Below are 14,226 nucleotides of genomic sequence, written 5' to 3' on the forward strand. Positions count from 1 at the left end.
AGGTTTGAAGATCGAGATTTGGAGCAGGAAATGGCAGCTCGAATCGGGCTTCTCATTTAGCCCAAGGAGTTCTATTCGAACTTGGGCTTGCTGGAATGGGGAAATCTTAATTCAAGATGCATTAAGGCTTTATTTATTTGCTATTTTGGGCCCAACACATGTGTAAATGAATGTTTGTCTTTTTCCTTCTTTTGTTGGTACTATATAAGGGGCCTTATCTCTATTTTAGGTATAGAAGATTTGGCTAGACTTTATTCTATTATTGTACTTTTGAATCTTCTCCTAATTTTAGTCTTCTTCTTCAATAGAATTTCCAGATTTTTATTTTCCTCCATTGTTGAGATCTTTGAAGCTTCATTGAATGAACAAGTTTTATTTTCTATTACAATTATTATTTGTGGGTTTTTCATCTTATTGTAAGTACTCTTTACCCATGTCTTCCATTTATCATTTTGTTGATTTAGCTCTTGAAATGTGTAACTAATCCCCCATGTTTGGGGGTTGAGATGATTTCCTTCTTGTTATGTTAAATGGTATGGTGATTGGTTAAATGCTTGTTCTAATTCTAGTTCCTAATGCTTGTGTTAGCCTAGCTATCTAATGCATGATTTAGTGTTTGCTTGACTCATTGAGAAATGGTTAGGTGAATAGACTTTGGAATTATAAGCCTAGATTGTAATACCACGAGAGTGGATTAGGATTTAGGTGACCTTGAGTTTGTTGATTAATTGATGTTGGGTAATTGGTTTTGTTTAGTATCACGAGAGTGAGTTAGGCATTAATTGATTACTTGATGATTGATTTTGTCGTTCTTAGAGGCTCGAGAGAGCGGGAACGGTGCGCTAGGCACAACTCGGCCCTTGCTTTATACCAATTTATCCATTACCATGTATGCATGACCTAGGAATGATTTCAACCCCTAGACATCTTTTACTTATTGATTAAACTTGTTCTTATTTTAGTTACTTGAATTGTTAGTTTAATTGTTTAGTGCCTATTTAGTGTTAATCTTATTTGAACTTCACCATTCGAGTTTCGCTAAACGAATTGAATCGCAACTAAAATTCATTCTCATCAATCGCTCTAGATTCACTCCTCGTGGGATCGATTCCGACTTCCGGATTATTACAAGTTGTGCTTTTTGCTCAACAGTTATCAAGAACATTCCTCTTGCCAGCACCACTCAGCAAGGCATCCTTCGATGAAATTATGACAAAAGGGCACCTTCACAGTTAGAAGTGCCTATAAGGTGGCTATGGAAATGATGGAAACTCCTTCAAGTTCTAATTTTACTAGAGTGCACAGGTGGTGAAAATCCCTTTGGAAACTGAATATGCCTTCAAAGATCAAAAATTTTCTCTAGAGAAGCTTTCATGATTGGGTTCTTGTTTCCATCATTTTGATCAAAAGGGGTATGATGGTGGAGCACATATGCTCTTTATGCAAGTCTGGCTCTGAAACTCTTATCCATGCTCTTTGGTCGTGTAAATATGCTAAGCAGGTTTGGCAGGTCTGGGATACGGCTCATGAGGTTAGGCCACCCCAAGCCAGCAGAGGGCTTACTTGAATGGCTATTAGCTGAATTTCAGATTACCAGAAGAAAGGAAGAAGTATGCCAGCTATAGCAGCCTCAGCACCCCTGCTAGACAGCAACAAATGACCGAGGACCTTAGATGGGTCCCTCCCAGACCTGGTACTTTCTGTGTGCAAGTGGATGCATGTTTTGAAAAAGACAATCACCACTTTAGCACATGAGTTCTGATAAGAGATCACAGGAGCTTTGTTAAGTCTGCTGGCTCTAGAAAGCACAACTGGCTAGCAGTAGTAGATGTTGGCGAAACAATTGCTACAAGGAATGGTATTGCATTGGCATTAGAAGACAACCTAACTCCTTTCAGAATCAACTCTGATTCTAAAAGTGTAGTAGAAACCTTCAACAACAATGACAAACCTTGCAACGATGTTGGCCTAATTGTCTCTGGCTGTGTTAAGTTGATCTCTAACATTTTTTATTTGGATGTCAATTATATTAGTAGGAAAGTTAATTGGGCAGCTCATTATTTAGCCCAAACAGTCTTGAGAGCTTCCTCTTTTGCTCAAATTTGGAGAGGATATATACCTCTTGATATTTCTCAAATTGTATTGGCTGATATTTCAGCTCTTTGATTAAAATAATCCTGGTTTTTCAAAAAAAAAACACACAAAAAGTGATGTAAATTATTTTTGAGAAAATAACAAGAAACCCATAATAATGACTCACTATTTCACATAATACAATATTAATTAGTTTGTTTACTTTATTACAATTTTCTTTTCATAAAATACCAACTTCCATTATTTCTTTTCAATAAACACCACCTTTCTTTCAAGCCAACAAATATATAAAAAGCAAAAATGCCCTTACTATTTGAGCAGGTGCATGTGCACCTGCTGCAATGAATGACCCGCGCGTGATGCGCGGGTCATTCTCTATAAAGTTAAGGTGCACCATTTGGTGCACCTGCTTAACAAATTTCAGGTGCCCTTTTGGTGCACCTGTTACTTTTTTTTTATCTTTTTTATATAAAATATATTTATATATTTATATATTCATTTAAATTATATAAAAATTTTATTTATTATATTTAAATTCTAAAAATATTAATTTGAATTTTAATTTTAAAAATACAAATATTACTTTTTTTTATATTTCCGATACATATTTATTACGTCTCTCATAGATTATATAATAAAATTTTACCGATATATATATATATATATATATATATATATATATATATATATATATATATTTGATAATTGTTCGATTGTTCAAAATTATTTCTTATTTTTTTATATATTTTATTATATATATTTTTTATACTTATTTGATACATTTTTGAGATGTGTCGAAATATTTTTATATATATTATATATATATTTTTAAATATATATTTGATACATCTCCGGTGCATTACAGGTATATTCTTAAAATTTATTTAATAGATACATTTCTGATACATTTAATTGAAATTCGAATATATTTTTAATATATTTTTAATGCATCTCAGATACACAATTTATACATAATAGATACATATTTGATACATTATTGACTTAACTGACTAATTTGATTGGTTCGTTTTTATATTTAAAACATTTTATAAACATATATGTAATAATACTAATTAGTTCATTTTAATTAGTATTATTATATTTATTATTTTGTATATATTTGATCGGTTTGGCTTCATGGTCTAACCGGAAGCCCAAAAGTGGAAGAAAGGAAAAAATGAGTAGAAGTGCAAAATATTCGATAAATATTTGATACTATGATACATATATGATACATTTTTGATACATAATTTATACATGATAGATACAAATTTGATACATTAATAGAATTAACTGACTAATTTGATTGATTCGTTTTTATATTTAAAAAAACTTATAAACATATATGTAATAATACTAATTAAAATGAACTAATTAGTTCATTTTAATTAGTATTATTACATATATGTTTATAAGCTTTTTTAAATATAAAAACGAGTTGTTTTGTTTATATTTGGTCGGTTCGGTTTTATGGTTTGACCGGAAGCTTAAGGTGGAAGAAAGGGAAAAAATGAGTAGAAATGCAAAATATTCGATAAATATTTGATACATCTCGGATACATATGTGATACATTTCTGATACATAATTTAGACGTGTTTAAAAAGAAAATTATCAAATTACATTGAAAATTAAAAAATTATCAAACATATAATTTGATACATCTCCGATACATGTATGATACATATTATATACATCGCTGATACATTTTTGATTTGTCAAGTTCTATAGTTTCAAGAACTGCCATCATTGGAGTATTATTTGTAGAGTGGATACATATCTGATATATTCAAATAGATCATCGTCAAATTCTATAAAAAAATATATAACACGATAGACACATTTTTTTTAAATGTATTTAATAGATACATCGCTGATACATAATTTATAATACACGATAGATATATTTTTAAAAGTATTTTAATAGATACATGATAGATACATTTTTACTAAATTATATACTGTACATTTTTTTACATATATTTGTTTGATACATAATTATTTATTGTAGTTAATTAAACATATATGTAATAATACTAATTAAAATAAATTTTTCTAGTGCTTATTTGTTTTTAATAGACTATATTCAATTAGTTGTTGTATAAAATTTTTAAATTATTTTATATATATCTTAGATGAATTATTTTTAATAAATTTTAGATATATTTTAAGTTAGTTGTTATATAAATTATTTATTTTATTTAAAAAACAAAAAAAAATATATAAGGCCATTCTAGTGCACTGTTCATAACAGTGCACTAGCATGGCACAGTGCACCAATTGGTGCACTGTTCACGCGTCAGCGCTGACGTCATCAAGGTGGTATTTATGAAATGTTTTTTGTGCGTATGTAATAAGTCTATTTTTTGTTGTAAAGTGTGAAAATGGTGGGCTATTTTTTGTATTTTTGTGATATTCTCATTATTTTTTTCATTGAATTCTATGCAGTTGGGCTATTTTTTTTAAATTAAACGACATTTACTTTGACTTTTAATTTTGTAAATTTAATGGTATTATTGATTAGTTCATTTTTTTTAAAAAATGATTTCTCATTTTTAAAATAATTATTCGATACCCATTGGTCTCAGATATTTCGGAACCGGAATAAGAATTGAACAACCACCTCACTTTGTCTCATTTTAATTCTGCCACAGATCATACTAGTTCTTTGTATATTGTTTGCCGATGAAAATATAATCTAAGCGTGAAGGAAAAGGTGAAAGAGAAATGACAGAATGGTTTTTGTCTGTTCTTTTTATCGCAGATTCTTGATCTTGTTGTGCTCTTGGAGTGTAATAAGGATTTTTGCATGTTATCCTGCAATTGCATAACACGAGACATTGTCAAATCGCAAATTAAAAATTAGAGGATGAATCCACAGAAAAATAATAAAGTTTGTACCTTTTTTTTCTATAATTTATTGAATTCCTCCTTCTAAAAATTGCTATCTCCAAATCTTTTCCAAATATACATATATTATTTTAAAAAAAAATCTTATAAGATATTCTCTAAAATATATATACATTTTATCATTTTAAGTATATATGAGACAAGCGTACGAACGTACATAAAATAAATCTAAACTAAACTTAAATTCAATAGTAAGTTTAAAATCATTAAAAATATTATGCCTAATGCCTTAAAAATTCCGATCTTTTAGCTCTTTTTTAATCCTACTCTGACGTTGAAAATTGGTCAATTTTACCCTATTTCGTATTTTTGTGTTTTAATTGTACCCTTATAAATTGACCTTTTTTTCATTTAAAAAAAAAATCAAAAACATTCTCCATGTCTAGCATATATTAATTATATATATTTAAAATTTATTTAGATTTAGTTAAATTAATTAAAAACTTAAGTTAATTTTAATTTGATTATGGTTTTTAATTAGTTTTTAAAAATATGTTTAATCACAAAAAAAACCCTCACCTTTTAGCCCCTTTTCAGTTGCATTCTGATGTTGCAATTTTGTTAGTTGCACTCTAATTCGCACCTTTGGGTTTCAGTTCACCCTCAAAATCAAATTAGACTTTTTTTCACTCGGGAAAATTTCATAAAAACCCTTATAAAGTACTCGTTTGAACTCTTTTATACATAAAAAGTTAAAAATGGATGACTTATTTTAACTTTTTTCAAATGAAAAGAGATCAATTTAGTACTTGAGGGTGGAATTGAAAACCAAAGGTGCAAATTAGGGTGCAACTGACAAAATTGCAACGTCATGGTGCATTTGAAAAGGGGTTAAAAGGTGGAGTTTTTTTTGGGTAATTAAGCCTTAAAAATAAAGGATTTATTTATATTTTTTTTGAATGGAAATGAATCTAATTTTATCTTTAAATTTAATTAATTGAATGATTTTATTATTTATATAAAAAATTATAAGAAATTGAAAAATTGATATCCAATTAAAAAAAATGCCAAATATGATAAAATTAATCAGTTTTCAACATCAATAAGATTAAAAAGAGGCTACAAATCATTAAACTAACTGCTCATGTTTTTAATTGCAGTTTCTCCGTCTAGTTTAGATAGAGAAGAGTCTTTTATCTAGTGAACTGCAGCAATGGCAGAAACGGAGATATCATCGTTGTGTCAATCGTTATCGCTAACCGACGACGAGGAAGATATAGTAGAATGTGATCTGGGAGACGCAGCCAGAGCCTCTGGCGAACAAAAAGTAGCAAATTCCTTGGTAGGCAAAATAATGTCAACCAAGAGAGTGAGTAGAGAAGGGGTCATAAACACAGTGAACTTTCTGTGGAGAACGAAGGAACCAATGGTGGTTGAGAATGTTGGAATAAATACATTTGTGTTCCATTTTGGATGCCAAGAGGATAGAAGAAGGGTCATCTCTGGAGGTCCATGGAAGTACATCGAGAACTTGATAGTTCTCGAAGTCCCGACAGGTGCAGGAGATTATAGCAGCATGAAATTTGAGCAAGCCACGTTCTGGGTTCAGATTCACAACCTTCCGCTCATGTGCCAGACGAGGGAGGCAGGAAGAAGCCTGGGTGGTCAAGTGGGAGTGGTAGAGGAGGTGGATCCAGGAGCCACAGGTGATTGTATTGGTAAATACATTAGGGTGAGGCTAAAAATAGACATCACCAAACCTCTTAAAAGAGGGCTGAAGGTGAAGGTAGACAACAAAGGTACAGTAATTAATGCTGTACTTAAATATGAACGTCTACCAGAATTGTGTTTGAGGTGTGGAATTATTGGGCATCCATTAATGGAGTGTCCCCATAAAGGAGGGACAGATAGTTCGCAGTTCAAGTACAATGAGGCTATTCGGGCAGGTCCTGTCCAAAACCACGAGTTCAAAGGAAAACGAGCCAGGCTTAATGGCAGAACAGAGCCCACGAATGGAGGGGGGGTGGGGATTCCGCCATTAATGAAGATGGATGTAGAAACCAGAAAAGACAAACAGGAAGAAGAAGGCACAGAAGTCGAGGGTGGAAAAGTTGTTGAGGGAGAACAGGGTGAGGTAAGGTTAATTCCTGAAAAGAGGGAAGGTACAGGTAATGAGACCCATACTGAGAAGGGGAGGCTGATAGAAGCAGATTTGGTGGAAATTGAGGTTGAACGAGGGACAGAGTTCCCAAGAGGAGATGCTGTGGCGCGAATGAAAGGGAAATCAAAAAATACAGAGCTGACTAGGCCAGGGCTGGGAATCCGGGCCAAAGATAAAGGGGCTAAAAAGCCCATAGCAAAAACTAACCCACACAGGAAAGTTAGGGCTCACAAATTAGGGCAAATTTTGCCCCTAATTGACATCACCAATTATGTGGAGAGCGAAGGGAAGCTGGTGGAAAGGAAAACGAGTGGAAAACATGACTCTGAGAAGGAAATGGGGGAGAACGAGTTTTCCCTACAAAGGGATTACACAAACGGTGACTATGAAAAAGCGGCGGAGCCTGAAACCCAGGTCCGCCGTCAGCAATGAATTGCCTCAGCTGGAACGTCCAAGGACTGGGCTCCCCTAGGACGTTCAAAAGCTTACAGGAGCATGTTTGGAAGTGGAAGCCTGATTTAATTTTTCTAATGGAGACAAGAATGAGGGCAGATAAAGTGGAAGGGATTCGGAAAAAATTAAGTATGAAAGGAAGTTTCAGTGTGGATTGCGAAGGGAAAAGTGGAGGGCTGGCCCTCTTATGGAATGGTACAGGTACTGTCTCAATTCTGAGCTCCTCTAAATTCTATATAGATTGTTTTGTTACTGAAGATCAGCACAGACAGTGGCGGTTCACCGGTTTTTACGGGGACCCCATCCAGAGTCAGAGAGTCCATTCTTGGGCCCTATTGAAACGTTTGGGCAGCATGTTCAAAGGCCCTTGGATGTGTGGAGGAGACTTCAATGAACTCCTCCACGAGAAAGAAAAGATGGGGGGAGGAAACAGGAGCAACTATCTCATGAGAAATTTTAGAGCAGCCATGGATGAGTGCGGGCTGTTTGAGGTTACAGGTCTTGAGAATGTTTTTACATGGTGGGGAAATAGAAATGGAGAGATAATAAAAGAGAAGCTGGATCGGTTCCTAATCAATGAGGAGTGGCTTGACAACCATCCTCCAGGAGAAGCAAGAAGTCTGGAATTTTGGGGATCAGACCACAGCCCCATTCTTTTTGGGCAAAAGGAGAATAACAGAAACTCAAAGAGGAAAAAGCAGAGATTTCATATGGAGGAGACTTGGACCGTGCACAATGAGTTCCAAGAGGTAGTTAGTGAGGAATGGCAAAGGAATGTCCAGAAAGGGAAGGCGCAATGGATGCCAATGAATCTGAAGAGATGTGCAGCAGTGTTTAGAAGGTGGGGGAAGAAGGAAACCGGGAGCCTAAGGAGTGATATAGCTAAGAAAAAAGCTGAGTATCAGACCCTGATGAGGGCAGACAACCTGAGCAATAACTTCGAGCAGGCAAAAATAGTGGAGGGCCAGCTAGAGAAGCTGCTGCTGTTAGACGAGATTTACTGGAAGCAAAGGGCCAGAGTGGAGTGGTTAGCTTACGGGGATAAAAACACGCGCTTCTTCCACAACCGAGCCAACAAAAGAAAAGCAAGGAACAAAATTCAAGGGATAAATGATGAAGGAGGAGTCTGGAAGGACAAAGACTGGGAGATAGAGGGCATTATTCAGAAGTACTTTGAGAAAATTTACCAGTCCTCAGGGCCGAGCCAGCAAGAGATAGAGGAGGTGACGAAACATGTTAGAGTAGGGATAAGGGAGGAGGATAACAGGGCCCTGTGTGCCAATTTCAGGGCTGAAGAAGTTAAGCAAGCTCTGATGGAAATGCCTCCCACCAAGGCCCCTGGAAGTGATGGCTTCCCAGCATTGTTCTTCCAGAAATACTGGAATATTGTCGGAGCTGAAACAACTAAGGTATGTTTAAGTATTTTAAATGACAATGCTGATGTGAGTTGCCTGAATAAAACCATAATAGCCCTCATTCCTAAAGTCCAGCATGCTGTTAGTATGAAACAATTTCGCCCCATAAGCCTGTGTAATGTGCTGTACAAAGTAGTGTCTAAATGCTTAGCAAATAGGATGAGACCTGTGATGGATAAGGTTATAGATTGTGCCCAAAGTGCTTTTATACCCAATAGGCAAATAATTGACAATGCTCTAATCGGGTTTGAATGTATCCATGTGATTAAAAAGTCCAATAGGAAAATTAATGGCCCTCTAGCTCTCAAACTAGATATGTCAAAAGCTTATGACTGTGTTGAGTGGGGCTTCCTTCATCAGATGATGATTAAGCTAGGTTTTGATGCTAGGTGGGTAAGGAAAGTCCTTATGTGTATTAATTCTGTGTCCTATTCCTTTTTGCTGAATGGAGAAGTTAAGGGTCATGTTATCCCTAGGAGAGGTCTTAGGCAGGGAGACCCCCTCTCTCCCTACCTTTTCTTGATTTGTGCTCAAGGCTTGTCAAGCCTCATCAATAATGCAGTGGAAAGGGGAACTGTCACTGGGTTGAAATTTGGGATGAACTGTGTTGTATCACATCTTTTCTTTGCGGACGATAGTTTATTGTTTGCTAGGGCTAATGGTGGGGAGTGTAGAGTGATTAAGCAAATCTTAGCTAGATATGGAAAGGCTTCAGGGCAAATCATTAATCTAGAAAAATCAGCTTTATGTTTTGGTCGAGGATCCAACCAGGAAGTGTGTAAGGAAATTCAAGATATTTTTCAAGTCCCTTTGGTCAAATGCCATGAGAAGTACCTTGGTCTTCCCTCTGCAGTTGGAAGAGCTAAAGGGGAGAGTTTCAAGTCCATAAAAGATAGAATTTGGCTTAAGCTCCAAAGCTGGAAGGAGAGACTGTTTTCAAGTGGGGGTAAGGAGGTTATGATTAAAGCAGTAATCCAATCCATCCCTGTGTATCATATGAACTGCTTTAGGCTGCCCAAGAACCTAATCTTAGAGATTGAGAAGCTGTGCAATAAATTCTGGTGGGGGAGCAGTGAGGGAAATAAGAAAATTCATTGGGCTAAGTGGCAAAACCTGTGCAAACCTAAGAATCTCGGGGGGTTAGGGTTCAGAAACTTGGAATGCTTTAATAAAAGCATGCTTGCCAAACAGTGTTGGAGGATTTGGAGTCAGCCAGAGAGCCTCCTAGCTAGGGTGCTCAAATGTAGATATTTTAAAGACAGATCTTTTTTGGAAGCTGAGTGTCCCAGGTTAGCTTCCTATACTTGGAAAAGCCTGTGTTGGGGGAGGAAAATCTTGGAAGAAGGAATGCGCTGGAGAGTGGGGAATGGGAGGTCCATAAGGGTGTATCATGATAAATGGATCCCAAGGGAAGAAACTCTGATGATTAGCAGCCCTCCCACCCTCAGTCCTAACACGACTGTAAGTGAATTGATGGTAGGAGATCAGTGGAACGACAGGCTTATCAGGGACAACTTCTCTACAGAGGAAGCGGAATTGATCAAGGGGATTGTCATCCCAGTAAATGATATCCCGGACAAGATGAGATGGCATTATGACAAGAAAGGCAGTTACACAGTTAGGAGTGGGTACCAGCTAGCCCTAAGAAGTAAAGATGGAGCTTCAGGGTCAGATATGAGTCATAACGCTAAATGGTGGAAGCTCCTGTGGAATGCCAAAATTCCAACCAAAGTTAAGATTTTCATGTGGAGAGTTTTTCATAACTGGATTCCAAACAAAACAAACTTGAAAGTGAGAGGAATGGACATTGAGACGCTGTGCCCCCTTTGCGGTAAGGAGTATGAAACCAGCATCCATACATTCTGGTTCTGCCCTGAAGCCAGGCTAGTGTGGCAAGGGTGGGAAGGGATAAATATTTTGAATCCAAATAGGAATTGGCACATTCAAGATTTACTTTGCTATGCCTGTGATAGGTTGAGTAAAGCTGACTTCAACCTGTTTTGTGTTATTACTTGGATGATATGGAGCAATAGGAACAATTTCTTATTTGATAAAGCTTCACAACCAGCTAATCAAATTGCTGACTGGGCCTGCAGATTCATAGAGGAGTACCAAGCAGCGGTTGCAAGTCCCAGGGGAGACAACAGGGAAAGGGATGTGATCAGCAGAAGGACAGAAGACAAAAGGTGGGTACCGCCTGATAAAGGGGTATTCAAAATCAATGTAGACGCTGGGTTTGATAGGAGCAGAAAGATTTACTCTACAGGAGTGGTTATTCGCGACTGGGAAGGAAGAGTCAGGGCAACTGAAGAGAGGTGGTATCAAGGCCATCCAGAAGTTAGCTTAGGAGAAGCATGCGCAATCAGAAACGGTATCAGGCTGGCATATGAAACAAATCTAACTCCCTATGAGATCTCCTCAGATTCTAAGGTAGCAGTGGAAAGTTTCAACAACACCAATATGCAAGGCAGTGATATGAGTCTGATTGTGGAAGATTGCTCCAAGTTAGAAGGAAGGAATTTTTGCTTAGGTATCTATTTTGCTGGTAGGAATACCAATTTTGTAGCTCATGAGTTAGCTAAGAGGGCTTTAGCCCAATCTCAGGGTTGTCTGAGAAGGATGGGGAATGCCCCACCTGAAATCCATCAATTTGTAATGGCTGATTTAACAGCTCCTGCTTAATTCATTACTAATTTTCCTCAAAAAAAAAAAAAAAAATCATTAAACTAACTAAAAATTCAACGCACCTGCGATGGCGTTTTTCAAGGAATTGTTGCAGTGATGGCTTTCTTGCAATTGGAGGCTCTGGAAAAGGCACAACGATACTATCTAGTTTAGCAAAATTAATGAATTTCAAAACATACTATGCATAATTGTTCTATTGGTTTAAAAGATTCTGATTTTTATAAATTCGTATTTAATTTAAAAATCTGATATTCATTTATCTTAAATTTGTTAATTATTCAGTTTTACATAGATATTTTAGTCAATAGCGGAGCCAAAAATTCCTACTCAGAAGTAGTAGCAACTTTTTTCATTTATCTATAAAAGCTTTGAAATAAATAAATTGAAAGTTAACAATTGTATGAATGCAGAAAACAAGGGGAAATATGACTAATAATTTTAAAACTGAGATAGAATTACTATCGAACCTTTATAATTAATCTAAAATTACGGTCTTATCAAAAAAAAAAATCTAAAATTACGGAATTAGTTAAATTAAAACATTTAGTTAAACATTCAAAAAAATTTAGAAAGAGTTATAATTTTATACTCAGTAGGCCATGCATAATTCTGGTTATAAAATGGGATTCCAAAAATTACCTGCTTCTGATTGTAACTTGCAATTTAATTTTAAATCCGTTGTTTCCTTCAATTCGGTTTTTGACTGTTCTCTAGAAATAGGTCTGGACATAGAACTTTCACGAGCAAGCCGCATAACGGCTTGTGCCTATCATAATCAGAATCGAACATCAGTTTAGTGGCGTAACTAAAAATTCCAATACGAGGCTGATTTATAAAAAAATTAACATTAAAGAGACTAATTGTATAAAAATAAAAAATTAATAACCGTCTTTTTAAAAAATAAAGGGCTGAATCCGCCCCTGTATCAATTATTTGATTAATATTGCGTGAATTTATGAAACTATAAGTTAATTTGTCACCTTATTTGAAGTAACATTATCATACACATTTATTTCTCCTTCATAAAATATTGTCAGCTGTCCTGCCGATGATGAGGTTTTTCCGTTACTTTTAGATTGCATCAACTTGCTACTGTTGCTGCATAAAACATATAATTGGCGACCATGTTACTTCTACCTTCAACTGGCGACCAGATTTTTCCGGCTAGTAACTATTAGGGACCAATTTAAAACTTTTAGAGACTGAATTTCTGATCGGTAATTAACATTTTGCTTGTAGTTTTTATAACACATCTTAAAAACAAGTTATACATGAAAAAATTAAAAAAAATTGACACATGTCATATGTTATTGGTTGCAGTGGCGGAACTAGGGAGGATCGAAGAGGGTCGGCCGACCCTCCTCGCCGGAAAAAAATTAAAAAAAAAAACAGATTGTTTGGGGTTTTTCCGCCCCTATGTTGTTAGGGGCGGTTTTCCTCTGTAGAGGCGGTTAAAACCGCCTCTACCACTGCAAATTTACATATTTTGAGTATATTACAGCCGTTATGATTTTATTTTTTTTCAATAGTCTAATATAAAAATTCCGACCCTCCTAAATTGGAGTCCTGGTTCCGCCACTGATTGGTTGGAAATACTCTCCTCGTGTTGATATGAAAAATAAAGACAAAACAGTAAAAATAAAATAAAAAATGGTAACTATAAAAAAAAAGGTAGAATAAAATAAAAAATAATAGTAAAATAAATAAAAAATAATCGGCATTTGATTAATTAATTTATTTATTGATAATTAGAAAGCACGAGCACCTGTGGTTGGCCTCAGAACATAATAAAAGTATTGGGGTAGTTGATCCTGAAAGTCATCGAAGTTTGAAGTTACTTCACTTTAGTCACTGAATTTTTTTTATTACTAAACTTCCATTATATTTCATTTTGATATTTTGCGCCCAAAAATAATTAGGTGGTAGCCGGAATATCTTTTCCACCTAAAAACTTGCCATGTATGCATAATTTAACATAATTAAAACTTCTTTTATAAGTAAAATTTTGTACGTGTGATAAATTTTCAAAGTAAAACAAGCAAAATCAGGTTGGCACAGTCGACTTCCGGCTGCTACCTAAACATTTTTGGTAGGAAATAATAAAATAAAATAAAAATAAAAATTCAATGATCAAATAATACTTCGGTAACTGAAATGAAAAATTTTAAAACTTCAATGATAGTCAGGATCAGTTATCCAAAGTATTGTGATCAAGGTAGCTAATTTGACGTATCATGAGCTGCATTATACTATCTAAATTTGGGAAGTGTGTATCCAAAATGATCAAAGTTTGGTGATCAATTGGGCTAAAAAACCATGACTAAAACACAAAATTAAGACAAAACATGACTAAACACACAAAATGTAAGAAAATTTTAACTACAAATCATACAAATTAAGATTACTAATTTAATGTGGATGATGTGCATGCATACCTCAATTCTGGAAATAATTCTTGTTCAAGAAAAGAAGCAGGCCGTGTAATCATGTGGCTACCAAGCTTTCGTGGAACTAAACATTTGTTGTTAGTAATAATTTGTGATTCTTGCATGTTTGTTTTGCCAATGTTG

At 35.1% G+C, this 14,226-nt stretch overlaps 1 protein-coding gene across 1 annotated transcript; it reads right to left on the bottom strand.

The window, feature by feature from the left end:
* Nucleotides 1-4,688: 4,688 nt before the first annotated feature.
* LOC126660039 (protein TIFY 9-like) lies at nt 4,689-12,847 on the bottom strand. Its single transcript, XM_050353365.2, has 4 exons — nt 12,637-12,847; nt 12,296-12,422; nt 11,719-11,776; nt 4,689-4,909 (listed from the first exon to the last, which is right to left on the bottom strand). The coding sequence occupies exons 1-4, from the start codon at nt 12,736-12,738 to the stop codon at nt 4,753-4,755; spliced, it is 444 nt and encodes a 147-aa protein (XP_050209322.2). The 5' UTR covers nt 12,739-12,847; the 3' UTR covers nt 4,689-4,752.
* Nucleotides 12,848-14,226: the final 1,379 nt, after the last annotated feature.

Source organism: Mercurialis annua, linkage group LG8 (assembly GCF_937616625.2).
Source record: "Mercurialis annua linkage group LG8, ddMerAnnu1.2, whole genome shotgun sequence".
Taxonomy (NCBI): domain Eukaryota; kingdom Viridiplantae; phylum Streptophyta; class Magnoliopsida; order Malpighiales; family Euphorbiaceae; genus Mercurialis; species Mercurialis annua.